This window comes from Gallus gallus, chromosome 5, assembly GCF_016699485.2.
Source record: "Gallus gallus isolate bGalGal1 chromosome 5, bGalGal1.mat.broiler.GRCg7b, whole genome shotgun sequence".
NCBI classification, from domain to species: Eukaryota; Metazoa; Chordata; class Aves; order Galliformes; family Phasianidae; genus Gallus; species Gallus gallus.
The window spans coordinates 55,727,038-55,742,086 of record NC_052536.1 but is presented as its reverse complement, the minus strand read 5'-3'; the positions used below and the strand labels follow the sequence as shown (position 1 = coordinate 55,742,086).

Here is a 15,049-nt window from a genome sequence, read left to right as displayed (position 1 = left end):
CCATGGCAGGGGTTGGGGCTGGATGAGCTGTAGGGTCCCTTCCCACCTAAACCATCCCATGGTTCTTTCATCCTTGGTCCTGCCTTGATGACCACCATCACCATGGCCAGCCATGTGCTTGTGTATTGATGAGACAGAGGTGGCATGTTCTGGGCTCTTTGTGTTTAGGTACTGTAATTGTGGCAGTAATGTATGGTAATGATCAACTTACTTACACTTGTGAAAAATCTGCTTAATCACTTATTTACTTTAGGGATTAGTTTCTCCCATACACATTCAATATTGACTTTGGTAGAGGCCAATTTTTCAAGATCTGTTTCCTTCAAGTGATAACTAACGTTACACCACTCAGTGCAGGAAGCTGGTTCTATCAAACAGATGCAGCTAACCATTTTGAAAGCTCCCACTTAGTTTCATGCATCTCATCTTTTTCTCCCACTCATGCAGCCCTTGTGAAACTCTGTCCTGGATGCAGTTCCAGATGCAAAGCTTTTCATCAAGCTGTGTATGCTCAGAAGGCAAAATACACAAACTGGGAGGAGAGTTAACGTTAAGACAACTGGTGAACAATCAGAGTACTGAAATGGTAGCAGTTTATTTTGATAACTTAATAGCCAAATTAGAGTTTCCACTCCTTGCTTACTGTGCTGTTCTATGCACTGTACAAATATATTATCACAGCAACTCTGTCCAAAAACAATTGCTGTCACCAGAGAGCAGGGCTCAGTGTGGCCCATCTGCCCGTAGGCCGCCACAAGGCCTCCTCCCCTCAACCTCTGCTCTGGGCCAACGAACCAAGGAACCCCAGGCGCTCCTCATACTTCTTCCCCTCTAGACCCCTCCTCATCTTTGTAGCTCTAAAAGGAGCTTTTATTGGGGACCTTTGCATGTATTGGCAGTGTTTAGGGGATGCTGCAGTTGGGTGACAGAGTTTGGTTGTGGGACACACAGCTTGGGTTAGATTCCTTCCGACCCCCGTGGCTTTCCCAGTTTGAGTTGAAGAGTTGTCTTCGGCCATCCTAGGATTCTGGGTTGTAAAGACCACAGTGATCATCCAGTTCCAACCCCCTGCTATGTGCAGGGTCACCAACCAGCAGCCCAGGCTGCCCAGAGCCACATCCAGCCTGGCCTTGAATGCCTGCAGGGATGGGGCATCCACAGCCTCCTTGGGCAACCTGTTCAGTGCGTCACCACCCTCTGGGGGAAAAAGTATTGGAAGGCCACCATGAGGTCTCCTTGGAGCCTTCTCTTCTCCAAGCTAAGCAGTCTTCTCCTGTGTCTCCTCCTACCATGGGGTTGTATGCTGTTACACGTGCAAAATAAGTGACAGGTCTTCCTGCTTTCCTATGAATGTGTGGAATTTTCATGGGCTTAAAGCTGGATTTTAGACTTTGAAAAGCAGTTTTGGGGGGAAAAAAAGAAACCTGATCATATTTGACTACAGATTAGACCTGTCTCCCTTCTCCTCGTTCCATTGCTGAAACTTTCATAAACTGAGAGCAAAAATTGGAACTTAGCTCCTGCTTGCTGTGCCAATCTTAATTCAGGATGCTTGACTTAGGTGAAGAACAGTTTATTTAATAAGAATCAGTGTTGCTCTGCATCTGTGAGTTGTTTCACAGCCTCTGAAACTGTGGTCTCCTGTGTTTCTGGTATCAAAAGCTTCAACTTAATAAAGTGCATTTGGGAAGGGAGGTGAGGAGGGTGAGGAAGGAGAACTGCTCTCCTTTGAGATCATCAGGCTTACAACCTGCAGTGCCTTCCCGTACGGGCTAACAGCTTTAAAGGAAGCAGTAGATGATTACAGAAGTTATTCATCATTGATATGGTTTAACAATGTCATTAAAAGCTACTTTTAAAGATTTTTCTGAAACAATATCAAGGTGTTTTTTGTTGTTATAATTGGAGGGGGGGAAAAGGTCTTGGGGAATACATTTTCAAACACTAATTCTTGTTTCATTTTTGCCTTGCAGATTTTTTTTTAAATATAGCTAAGAAAAAGCACAATGGAGTTTTACGAGTCTACCTACTTCATCATCCTCATTCCTTCTGTGGTTATTACAGTCATCTTTCTCTTCTTCTGGCTGTTCATGAAAGAAACATTATATGATGAAGTCCTTGCGAAGCAGAAAAGGGACCTAAAGTTTCCACCTACCAAGAGCGATAAAAAGAAGACAGAGAAGAAGAAGAACAAGAAGAAAGAAGCTCAGAATGGGAACATCCACGAATCTGACTCTGAAAGCACACCTCGGGACTTCAAGCTCTCTGATGCCCTGGGTACAGATGAAGAGCAAGTTGGTCCTGTTCCCCTGAGTGCGACTGAGGCATCTGCTGGCATCAGAGAACGGAAGAAGAAGGAGAAGAAGCAGAAGGCAGCTCAAGATGATCACGTAACTAAGGAGTCGGAAGGATCCAAGTCTTCAGGCAAGAAAGTAGAACCAGTCCCTGTTACAAAACAGCCCACTCCACCATCCGAACCAGCAGCAGCTAAGAAGAAGCCTGGGCAGAAGAAGCAGAAAAATGGCATGTGTACCTTACGTTGCATACGCTTCTTGCACAGAACGCCACAACTGTGCTCTGCTTCTTGCAAGGCCACAGAGTGTCTCTCTCAGAACTGTTCTGCCTGATCTCTGTGGGGCAAAGCTCACTTCTAACTTTTTCCTTTTTATGAGCTGTTGCTTTTTTCCCCTGTTTTTCATCTGGCAGCAATGCTCCGGGTTTCCTTCTCCCGTCCTTGCTTTCTTCCACTGCAGGCTATTGAGGGAAACAGAGTAGCATGTTTCTCTCCTTTCCTCTCTGGCTTGACTACTTTGCTCTCAAGCTCTTGAAATTCTGATTAACTCAAAAGTCATTAAGTGTTTGCTCTGTGCGTTCTGATGTCAAGCTATGGAAAAAAAGTGGAGTCCTAAGAGCGCTTGCTCTGATAAGTAAGGACCTCTAGGGCAACTCCATACCAGAGTGTGCAAAACAAATCACTGTTTAAGTGCAGGCTTAACGTACAAAAAGATAGTTGGTGGTTGATTTGTGGAAAGAGGCACTTAAAATTATAGAATTATAGAATGGCCTGGGTTGAAAAGGACCACAATGATCACCCAGTTTCAATCCCCTCTGCTGTGTGCGGGGTTGCCAACCACCAGACCAGGCTGCCCAGAACCTCATATAGCCTGGCATGCAGGCTGCTTCCCACTTCTTACACCCTTGTCACTAAATGGAATGGATGTTAAACTCCCCCCCAGATTAGCCATTGCAACTGAACAATGGAAGCATCCAATTTAGAACAGGCTGAGAGTTGTAGTCAGAACTGTTTGTGACCGTTCTGATCGTAATCTGAGTGGAAGTCAGCATGTCTCCATGTAGATATCCATACGTGGAAGACTAGAAAAATGAGAGCATTCAGAAATAAGTGAGAAACCAAGTATTTGCAGACAATGTAACTAGTAATAGGACACGCTTGCTACAGGGAGTGAAGAAAAAAGTGGCATTGCTGCTTGATGTGGTGATTTCTTTTTTTTCTGAACGAGGCCCACCCACTATCAGCAAAAACAAACAAACAAAAAGTATCAAATCTTGTTTGTGGGTGCTTTCCAAAAATCTCTGTGGCTAGTTAAAATGTGGTCTGCAACCACTGCTCTGAGGGCAGCCACAACTTCCCCCCCCCCCCCCCCCCCCCCCCCTCCTCGATGATGTGATCTAACACCATAGTCCTGTGCTGTGTCAGCTCTGCTGAGTGTATCATACAGAACCTGCTGTCCAAAAGAGATGAAAAGTGAAACAAAAAAAGAACCCAGATCCAGCAAAAAAAACCCACCACTCTCTCTTGAAATAACTCTTGAAAAGAACAGTTCCCTAACATGAAACACTTATTTTCTGCTTCTCACAGTCCTGGTAGCTGTTGGAGTGTGTGTGCAACGTGCATAAGTGTGTGCGTGGAGTGGGGAGAGGGAATACTTCCTGCAGATAAGAAACTAATCCGGGTAATATGTGCTGTATGCTCTGTTGCAGTATAACCTGCATTTGTTGAATTACTACTTCTCATTACCTTTGTTCTGCCTGCAGATAAAGTTCTTGTCTGTCAAACCACTCAGTGCTGTGGCCCTTGACTCTGCTAAAACCTTTCTTTTGCTCGTCTGATATGGGAAGTGTATGTGCTTGGGTGTGTGTTAACAGGTATCTACGTGTAACTTTGTGTTCTCACTTAAAATACACGAGTTTCTTTTATTCTGGGAGTGATTTAGATCCACTGATTTAAAAGTTGTAATGAAGAGCGTAAGGAAGAGCATGTTGTCTCACTTGTCTGTTACAGATGATCAAGATACTAAGACTGATTCTGTTGCATCTCCTGCCAAAAAGCAAGAACCTGTGCTGCTCCACCAGGAGGTAAAACAAGAAAATGTATCAGGAAAGAAGAAAGTCTCTGCAAAGAAGCAGAAAGGTGATAATGGTGAGAATACTGAGGGTTTCTTATCAGTTCAGACACATCTGACTGTTAAATCTTTTTTTTTTGTCTATACTTTTGGGTAAGAAACTGTAGAATATCTTTTTTTTAATTCGAAAAGGCAGGAATTCCAGGTAGGAAAGATCTTGATAGACAGTTCTTTGTATTATGAACCTCTGGTACCAATGAACGTGGAATAACACTGAATTTTTTGAGATTTTGGATCCAAACATCCATACTTAAATTGAGGAGTAATATACTGATGCAGAGAGTAAGCTGACCAGGCTCTAAGTTGCTCTGAGCAAGGCACGTCTGCATGGCTGCAGTCATCTGCCCCAAACAAGACAGCAGTTATTTTAGTCAGTTGCTTTGACCACGTTCCTCTCTTACTGTCCTTTTGTTAGCTAGCTGTTGCTCCAGCATAAACTGCTCATCATTGCTGTCAAGGCCTTTACTGTTTGTCATCTCTTGCTCTGTGCCAAGATACTGTTTCTCGTCTCCTCTTGGCTCAGTCTGCCCCTGTATTACAGCCTTTTACAATGAGTGCTGTTGTGTCTGTGGCATTTGGGAAGAGCGTGACCATGAAGTTCTCTGAGGCCACCTTGTTAGCTTCTCAAAACTCTTCTTCACTGGGACAGCTCTGAAGAAGCTGGCAGCTGGTGGACAGCTCGTGGTGTGAACAGTATCACTCACTGTGCTTCCTGTGTTTTGGTCAGGTTGTTAGGGCCTGGTTCATACAATCGTTAAGGTCTGACAAGACCACTAAGATCATCAGTCCAACCATCAACTCATCCCCATCACACCCACTAAGCCGTGTCCCTTAGATGTGGACTGCAGTCAGACTGATGCCACCGAGTGTCTTGCAGCTACTAGGTGGGCTTTTTTAAAAGGAAGGGGTTGAAACAAGGAGGGGAAGATAATAAGGAGAAACCTCAAAGAGCTGAGGATGCTAACAGGACTGGGAGGTGGATATTTCTGCTGGAGGGGGCCTCTCCTCACTCCTGTGCTTGTTGTGTACATGCAGGTGTTTGCTCACTGCTTAAGAGGGGAAATATTTACAGGCTACATTGAAGGTTTGGCTGCTTTTTAAGGAGGAAAACAAGGCAGATGGAATGTGAAAGCATTTTCTAACCATCTCTCTGGCAGCCAGGAAAGCGCATTGGTGTTGTGCTGATGCCTGAAAACTTGTATCCCATCTGTTTTCTCCTCTCTCCAGCTCACTGCATGGCCTCTGATCTCCATCAGCCCTTCGACTGGGCTGAGGGGATCCATGAACTTCCTCACCACAGCGTGGCTCTGTGCAGAATGTCTTGTGCTGCAGGGAGCTGCCCTGGGCAAACCCCAAGTCCAGCTCTATCACTGGCTGCATCCATCATTCCACATCTGTTGCTCTTCCTCTCCCTTCCTCTGCTTTTTGTCTCAGCAGAGCAGACTGAGCAGCTCTTTGGGCAGAGGCTTTCTCACTGCATTCATACAGTGCTGTGTGCGTGGGGACTGAGGTCGGTCAGTACCTCTGGGTGTCTGAATACTAATGGTGCCTGGAGCCTGCTCTGACAGATGTGATATCCTCATTAGGTACAGCTGAGTCTGCGTGGGAAATAAGCCTGATTGCTGCCCCTAACATGCATTCTTCCTAAATGGTTGAGGTCACCGGTGATGTAATGCGGGTGCAAATGTAGGCAGTAAGGTACCAGCATTTAACAGAATAGGAGCAAAATACATCATTGTGCTCATGTTTCAGGGTGCTGCCCCAGGCAAACCAGTCTCATGGATGCTGTATGCAGCTCTAATGAGAAAGTGAAGTGAAAGTCAAAATGTCGAGGTTTTTCTCTGCTATTTCTTATAATCCTAAAAACACCTTTGAAAATGTGAGTTTAATTGGAGTTATTTAATAGCTATAAGTTGGAGACCTTTATTTAATGAACTTACCTAAAGAGCTTTAATGAGTTAAGCTGTGACGGATAATAGTACATAACTAACTAACTACTGAGGTTAGAGATGTGGTAATCCAACTCACTGAGACATTATGCTCCTTTTCTGTATGTTGAAGTTAATTATTATTAATAAGCTTTAACCTGTTCTGTGGACTTCTGCTTGCAGTTTTGGTGGATGAACCTCTTATTCAGCCCACTACCTACATTCCTTTGGTGGATAACTCTGATGCTGGCGCTTTGGAAAAGAGAGAAGTGGTGGAAGTAGCAAAACAAAACATGAATGAAGGGATCCAGAAAAGCGGTGGCAAGAAAATGAAGAATGAAACTGATAAAGGTAAGAAGCTGATAATGTGGTTTGCTATGGGCATTGACTGCCTGGAAGTGTGAAGAGGGGGAGTGAGTGTGCTTCGTGTGGGGAGAGAAATCCTTTCTTCCCAGCAAATCAGAAAGGATTCGAGGAGAACGTCTGTGGCTGCAGGACACTGTTTGTTCTCGTCTGTGTTCACTTCTCTACTGTTTTTGGCACTGCTGCAAGGGCTCTGCTCCATCTGAATCCTTTTAATGCTGACTATAGGCTTTTGTGTTCTCAGTGAACAAATGGATGATCACAGACCACACAGATGCACACGAGAGAGCGTGCTAGAATTTCTCCGTGCTTCCTCCCACCTCCTGAGCTGTTGTTCAGCAGTTTGTTTTTCATGCTTGATAATTTCTGCTAGGGGCTCAGTATCGCCAGCATTTTGTTTCCTGTTCTTAGTTGTACAGAGTAGTTTAGGCATCATTAACAGTGTTGGAATCCAAAGCAAGGGGTTTCTGTGTGGTCACTTGGGATCTGCTTGAGCTTAGAGTGCAGGCTGTATGCTCTCGTGCTGTTCTAAAGCTACTCTGGGCCAACCAGCCAGCAGATACCTGAGTGCAGCACAGAGTTACCTGAAGCAAACTGCTCGTGTGAGTGTTTTGGTTTCCACCAAGGTGCTGAATTTTCCTTCTAATGTGTTTGGAATTGGCTGGGGAGCAGGGGGGGCTTCCTTCATACTTAGCTAGGGAAGGCTGATGTGAGTCTTGAACATTGTGTCCCACTGAGACTTTGTGTGGGTCATAGATGTGCTCAAAGCATGGCAGGCTTGCTGAGACCCTTAAATCTGTGGGCAGGAGGAGCCAAGTAGCTGGGCAGTGATTCTCTGTTCAGGTTTGTTCAGAAGACATACTCTCTGCACTGCCTGCCTAGTGACTCACCACTGTTTCTGGTTTTAGACTTGTATTCAAAAATGCACACTTGAAGTCTTCTCAGCAACTCTGTGGTACCTGAATTGGATTCCCACTTGCCTGAGGCTCCTCTTGTGCTTCCAACTCAATGGCTGTGTATTATTGCCGTGGGGCATCAAAGCCTCCCATGTGCACCAGTCCCTTCTCATTTCCTTTGCAAGCCGTAACCCTTCTATGTGAGCTTCTAATTCTTCTGTGTCAGCTGGGATTTGCCCTCCCGATATAGAAATCTTCTCGTATTCTAACTGTAAGCTTCTTGCAAGGACAAGGCTCTTCCTGTGTTCAGGGGGCACAGGGCTTGGGCTGGTCCGAGCCTAGTTTCTGTAGATTCTCAGCAAACCAGACTCTGGTCTCAGGATGTTGGTATATTCCTGGTAAAAGCATCACTGATGATGTCAGTGCAGCAATGACGTGATTCTGAAGTCTGTGGCCAAGACCAGGTTGGATTTAGGACAAAGACAGGGTGTGCTACAATTCCTCAGGGCTTCCCTTGCAACTCCCTGGACTGTTATTCACTGATCTGTTTTCATCCTGGGTCATTTCTCCTACAGTCTTAATATTGCCAGTATTTAGTTTCCTATTTTTCATTTATATTTTATTCTCTTTGGGCGTTTGGGTTTGCTTTGTGGTTTGGTATCACATTCAGAGCTGTGGTGATAAAGCTGGACCCTTCCCCGTTACCTCTGGGGCACTTTCTGAACCGAGCATCCTTTTTAAGCTTTTACTTTCTCTTTATTCCCTTCCAGTCTCTTGGCATACTTCTCTTTTGACAGAGATATTGGGTGCCTCAGACTTGTGCTTCCATTTCCTTAAGTAAGGGGGCCACCTAATGACTTACGTGTGCACAGCCTGTTTTTCTAATGAAAAAAGCTATTGTTTCAGTAAGAGCATGGCAGATTTGGAGTGCACTTGCTTGTTTGTGCCTTTTTAAACACTTACAGAATCAGTGATGAAGATGGATGTCACTGATTTATCTGCCTGCTGCTGAATTCCTGCAGCAGTTCATTTCCAAACTTAGACCGATGGAATATCTTTCTGGTTCCATGTATTGTAATCAGAAATGTGCCATATAAATTCATGGCTCTGTCATCTGCATATTGCTTTTGGAGCGGGGCTGTCCTCTAAATTGGGAGCTCATTTTGAATTACTGTCATAATATGCTGGGAAGAACTCTTTAAGTTTTCACATTTGTGCTATTTTTTCCCCCCCAGATCTGTGTTGTGCTTTGTCTCCTTGCTGGTGACACTATAAATGTTACCAACTGTACAAACAAAACGATGGGATTTTTTTTTCCCAAAACTGTCAGCTGGCAGATTGTTATCAGATTTAAATCTGAGTTATGTTGTTTTAGCTGAATGCTCACGACCTTTTGCTTCTTGGCATTTCAGACTGAAATTAAATGTAATGCATAATGATACCCCATCACATGCTGTTTCAAGGCAAAATAAATAATTCTGTACTGAGTCCAAAGTAAATGTATCCTCCCTTCTGTGTTGCAGAGAATGCTGAAGTGAAATTTAAAGACTTCGTAATGGCCATGAAGAATATGATCTTCACTGAAGATGAGGCCCGTTGTGTAGTGGAGGTGTTAAAGGAGAAGTCTGGTGCAATTCATGACGTCTTACAAAAGGTGAATGTCTGTGGGTATGGGGTCGAGAAGGCTTTTAAATGGGTAGAAAGTGGAGGAGACACTGTCAAATGAGCTCATGGATGTTGTGTCGCTATTTCTGCGTTATGGCTTTGGAAGACTTCTTTTTTCCCAGCTGGTCTGTGCTTGCTTTTACATGCAGAAGGCAGTTGTCAGATATCTGCCATCTGCCAGGGCTGGCTAGACAGGTTGATGGCTCGTAACTGCTCATAAAGGGCAGCCGTAACCATCAGTAGAAGGTATGTAACAGGGCTGCTGCAGCTGACGCAGTGTGTTGGCATGGGGAAGGCTATCTGGTGACTTTAGCAGCCATCTCTCACAAATACGTAGGAAAAACTGTAGTAGAAATTAAGGGGGGGAAAAAAAAACCCACCAAAAGTTGTGTGGCTGTGTGCTTTACCATTCTGCACTTTGCAGGACTCCCTCTTAGAAACCTTTATACATTGAAGTGTTCTGGCTACTTTGGATATGTTTCATAGGACCTTAGGATACCTCAGATTGGAAGGGAGGTCTGCAGTCCAGTCTCTTGCTCAAAGCAGGGCCTGCTCCCAGGTCAGCCTGGGTTGCTCGGGGCTTCCAACAAAGGACTGAGGCTGAGTAACTTATTTGGACAACCTGTTCCAATGCTTGGTGCTTCTGTACTCTCTAATTTCTACAATTTTGTATTAAGACAACAGGGTGATGACCACCAGTATCTTGCAATACCATCGAAGGAGGTCTTCCAACCAAATTGGGAATGGGTTTGTGGGACTGCATCTCCCCTCTGCTTCTTCCACTAGCAGGCTTTATTTAATGCAATCTGAGTGTAAATGTGTAGAAGGTTTGCCCCTCGTGGCAGTTATTTCATTTTCTCAGACTGGTGTACAAGTGACAGGACAGCAGGGATCATTCCCCCTACTTCTGTGTCCTGCAGCATCTCTAAAACTTGTCATTCTCCCCTGCAGTGATGTTACTATTGTAGCAGGAGGCTCTCCTGAGTGGAAGGGGAGACCAGACCAGTGTTCCCTCTTCCCTTTGTAGTGAGTTTTCAGGAGATCAGGTGGTAGTTCTCAATCCAGGTTGGATTACACCTGCTTTGAGTGTGGGTGGGACCAGGTGATGCTGGCAATCTTCCTTGCTCATTTATCGAATGATTCAGCATGGCTGTGCTGTTTTCCTTTATTTCTTTAATGACTGCTCTTTGTTTTTCCCAGTGCCACCAAAGCAGCCATCTTCCAATGTAGGAGTGCCTTAAGAGCCCATTTATTCTCTTAATTGGTTTCAGTGCATTTGAAAATGCATTTCCTGGTCTGATAAAACCAGTGCTGTAGGATCCATTAGCAGCAGGGCTGGGTACTCATGGTGCCATGTACACTGTGCACACAAACTATGTGGGGGCACGAGGGGGTGTTGCTTCTCTTCAGCCTCGCTCTGCTGGTGTACTTCTGGCTTGTATTGACCACTTGTGTGTGCTTTTGCTGCAGGCCAGCAAGGCAGAGTCGGCTGCAGCTATACATCAGCTGCAAGACAAGGAGAAAATGCTCGCTGCAGTGAAGGAGGAGGCAGCTGTTGCAAAGGAGCAGTGCAAGCAGTTAACTCAGGTAAATGCAAAGACGTTTGTATGTATAGAGAGCTTTTGGATAATTGCAGGGGCTCGGAGAATGGGCAGCAACAAATTCTGGCCTGTTGAGGTTAGTCTAAATTAAAAGGTGGAATCTCTTATATTGGGAAGGTGTTCCAAGACTCTGTGTTAGTTTTTATGATGCTATTAGTGTGTTTGTGCAGAGCTGTTTTCCAATAGTTTTTCCAGGTAGTTCACTTACTGGCATTCTTAAGCTGAGGCCATTTTTCTTTTCAAAAGGTTACTAAGAGCAAATGCTTTCTTTTTTTTTGTGAGCATTGCATGGATATAGATATAAAACACCTCTTTGCCATTGCAGCTTTAATTGAGTACATATTCCAGTATTCGGATGGTTGCGTTCTTCTAGGTGCAGTAATGATCAGCTTTCTTTGAGAAAGCTGCAGCAAGTTTGAATACTGCTTTGGCCCCTTGAGTTGCAGCACTGATAGTTTTAGGCTCACAGTTGCACCACTGTCGAGACAAGTTCGTGAAACTTGATATTTTTTTTTCTATTGAATGTTTCAAAGGAGATCAGTTGCTGTAGTAAAATGAATTATGCCAATGTTATAATAAATCAGAGTTGGCAGGGGTAGGATTCTTATGTTTTGGGTAATTGGAAGTAGAATGATGTTAGAATCAGGAATGTTGTGGGACAGGAGCTGAGCAGAAGGAGTGTCTGATAGATCCTGAGTGTGGAGGGAAACTGATGTAGTGGGGGGGGGAAAACCATCTACAGAGTGGTGATTGGAAGGCAAGGCAGGGTCTGCAGAGAAGAGGGGTGGTTATTAGTTTTCCCAGTTTTGTTAGGGGGAGGAAAGGGAAGAGGGTAAAAGAATGAGCATCCCTGAAAGCTGAGAGGAAGGAGGTAAAAGCAGAGCTGCTGCAGTGCTGAATCATATCAGGGTAAGCAAGGGAAAAACTCAACAAGCTCTTATCTTCTAATTAACGTGTTCCTTTGAAGACACTGTCAAAAGCTATGGAGGGACTTGGAAGGTGAGGTGCAGAGATGTCCCTGGGGCTGTCAGTGCAGGTGATATCTGAAGAGGATGAATGAGAGCAAGGAGTGCCCGACCTCTGTGGTGTTGGGTGTGTGAGAGCTTGTCTTGCCAGCATCTCTGGCACTGCCTTGGTGGGGTGGATGGACTGGTGAGGGTTGTAGGCAAATGGTAGAAGTCAGTGGAGGGGGGTAGAAGGAAGCCAGATAATGTCATGGTACCTCCCTCTTGTTGCATCCCCTAGCAGATGGAAGACCAGTGACACTCGTGTTTGAGAAGGCTTTGTGTCAAACTATCTCCACTGTGTTTTCAGAAGCAACTCAAAACTTCTGGTGTGACTTTGGTTACCCTGTGGACATATGCTTGGGAGCTCATTATGCTTTTTTTTCTGTTCTTCTGAAGAAGGCAGCTTCCTGAAGCCAACTAACTAGTTGGCTCTAAAAAGAGAGAACAGCTTTTATTGAAATTGAAATGTGGACAAAGCTTATAATTACCTCTGAAGAGGTGGAAGGTATTCAGGCTAGTTATTTGGAGCACTGAAATGCTCCAGTGTTGTGGCAGGGCTCTCTGTGCTGTCACTGCTATTGTGGGCACATTGGGTCTCTGAAGAAGCCTCTGGCTCTGTGTGGAGCCACACTGTGTGGCACAGATGGAGGCACCTGGAGTTTGGGTGTGCAAAAACTCCTTCTGTGATCTGAGCTGCCTGAGCACTGTATTCAGTGGTTTTGCTTACTGCAGCAAATGCACTTATATTGCAGGTTAGCAGCTCTGTGGACTTCTCAGGTGTCCAGGTTGAGTTACTGGCTTATAAATAATCCAAACTGATAATGTATTTTCATGTGAAAGTTATAATGTGGCATTCTGGTGGGATTCCGGCCTTATTGCTGGGTGCTAATAGCCCATCTCCTTTGGCAAAACTGTTTTCAGTGTTGGCTTTGCAACCTGCTACAAAGCAATTACATGCTCTGAAATGCTTTGTAGTTTGCTGTGATTCTTTATCCAGTTTCTTTCATTTTGCTGTACCTGGGAGAAAAATCCAAGGTACACTCTGTGCAGTATCTTTGACTTTAATCATTAGGACTCCGTATAATCTGGCCAAACTTGATAGAAATAAGACAACAGGAGGTGGTTGTTTAAAGTGGCAAGCCTCTTTTCTATTACATGTGAAATTATGCTGATTTAAAATCCTCCTAAGGGTGCTGAAAGCTTGGCCAGGTGGAGCACTGTCATTTCTGAGCGAATGCTGGTGTTTACTGTAGCTTGTTGTGTGCTTGATATGCTTCTCGTCACCATAAAACGCTGTCTGTTGGGCTCTAGAAGAGAGTGGTAGATGATTTCTTTCCTTTTTCCTTTGGTTTCCCACCCAAGGAGCTGGTTGCAGAAAAAGAGAGGAACGGCTTGCTTACAGCGAAAATGAGGGAACGCATCAACGCACTGGAGAAGGAGCATGGCACCTTCCAGAGTAAAATACACGTTAGCTACCAGGAATCTCAGCAGATGAAGATAAAGGTAAAAGCTTTCATAGAATCATTAAGGTTGGAAAAGATCTCAGAGATTCCCAAGCCCAACTCACTGTGCCCACTGCCCACGTCCCTCAGTGCCACATCTCCATGGCTCTTAGACACCTCCAGGGACGGTGACCCCACCACTCCTGGGCAGCTGTGCCACTGCATTACTACTCTTTCTGTGAAGAGATGTTTCCTAATATGCAACCTAAACCTTCCCTGGCACAACTTGAAGCCATCGCCTCTCATCCTTTACTGTTTGGGTTGAAGTTCATATACAAGCAGATCAATGCTAAGAAACCTTTATTTTTAGCAAAGAGTGGAGCATTTGTTATTTCAAGTCAGCTTCTGTGGAAGCAGTTGTTACCTGGAATCTTGAGTGCAGTGTGCTGATAGCTGCTAGTGTGTCCCATCTGCATGAGGGTAGGAGAATTCATGGCTGATTCCACCCTTGAAGGTAAGACAGGATCTTATCAATGGTGGCTCTTTCACAGTCTGCAAAGGGCCAGTGCTGGGCAGCCTGGTTTCTCTTAGTTATTTCTGCTTTGTGGTATTCTGCTGAAGTGCTAACCAATTAAGCATGAAATCTGATTGAAAAACTCAACTTCAGATAGACACTAATGCTAGGGATCATTTAGAAGCTGATAAATCTTGCTCTTAAATCTCAGTGCAGAGAGACTAGGCAAGTTAATACGCAAAAGTATCATTGATTAGGAAAGTGCTTTGCTGAGAATATTTGAAGGGCAGCACTCAGATTTTTGCTTTTAGGCTCTTCTCCTGAATTTGTTACGATGTAATGACCTAAGAAGGGGTTTTCAGCAGATATTTGTAAGCAAACTGGCCCTGCCTACACCGACACGGGCTTAGATTTAACATTCTGGTGCGTTTTCCTACAACGATGTCACAGCATCAAGCCTGGTTTGTGAACATCCAGTTTCATTAATGTTTCTGTTGCATCTTGGCATTCTGGAAAATGCCATCTCTGCAGTTCTGGAGCAGGCACTGTTTCACATTAACCTACACAGGAAACAGCAAAGTGAGGAGGGTCACCAAAGGGTGACTTCTGCCAAGGTGCCTGTAGCAGTCAGCTGGAGGAAGGGCTTGCAGAGGTGCTCTGGTCCTGCTCCCCCTGCTGCTGTTTCACAGTGTTGCAGAGAAGCTGAACCGTAGCCATCAAAGATTCCAGATCCTTTTTAATCTGTGTGAAGTTTAAAATAAAGATAATAGCAAACAAACAACACAAACTACCACAAAAGAAGTACTAAAAAAACCCCCTAGCTCGCCAAAGAGCCCAGAGAGAACAACTCTCCAAGGGGATGTGTTGGTGCTGAGCTGGATGTGGCTGCTCCACAACGGACCACTCTGTTGCTGCTGTTGTTATTCAGATGGGTTTTTTTTGGACTTGTGCTTACAAGATCCTCACTGATGAGTCACTCATGATGAAACTAGGTCTTGGAAACGGTGTCAGCTGCATCTGCAACTGGTGCTGGAAGAGGAAGAACGTGTTACGTGCTGTATGTGCTTGAGGATTTTCAGAGCAGGCTGTAGGACCAGCTGTGCTGGTGTCTGGATATGCTAAGTCTTTTTTTTTTTCCCTTTTGAATCCTGTCTTTTGGCTATGTTTGAACTATTCTGAGGCAGCTTTGGGTTTTGGAGCATCTCTCCC

The 15,049-nt window shown here is 44.7% G+C and overlaps 1 protein-coding gene across 21 annotated transcripts in view; it reads left to right on the top strand.

Moving 5' to 3' along the window:
- KTN1 (kinectin 1) overlaps positions 1 to 15,049 on the top strand; it is a 70,351-nt gene that overhangs the window by 17,967 nt on the left and 37,335 nt on the right. For 13 of the 21 annotated variants that reach the window (XM_046941490.1, XM_040700730.2, XM_015287311.4 and 10 more), the window contains 6 exons: positions 1,974 to 2,523; positions 4,304 to 4,441; positions 6,536 to 6,703; positions 9,135 to 9,265; positions 10,747 to 10,863; positions 13,247 to 13,387. In XM_046941490.1, the coding sequence (XP_046797446.1) occupies positions 2,007 to 2,523; positions 4,304 to 4,441; positions 6,536 to 6,703; positions 9,135 to 9,265; positions 10,747 to 10,863; positions 13,247 to 13,387 (1,212 nt within the window). In that variant the 5' untranslated portion in view covers positions 1,974 to 2,006. The remainder of the gene's footprint in view (positions 1 to 1,973; positions 2,524 to 4,303; positions 4,442 to 6,535; positions 6,704 to 9,134; positions 9,266 to 10,746; positions 10,864 to 13,246; positions 13,388 to 15,049) is intronic. The other 8 variants (XM_040700733.2, XM_040700725.2, NM_205376.2 and 5 more) reach the window with 3 other exon arrangements.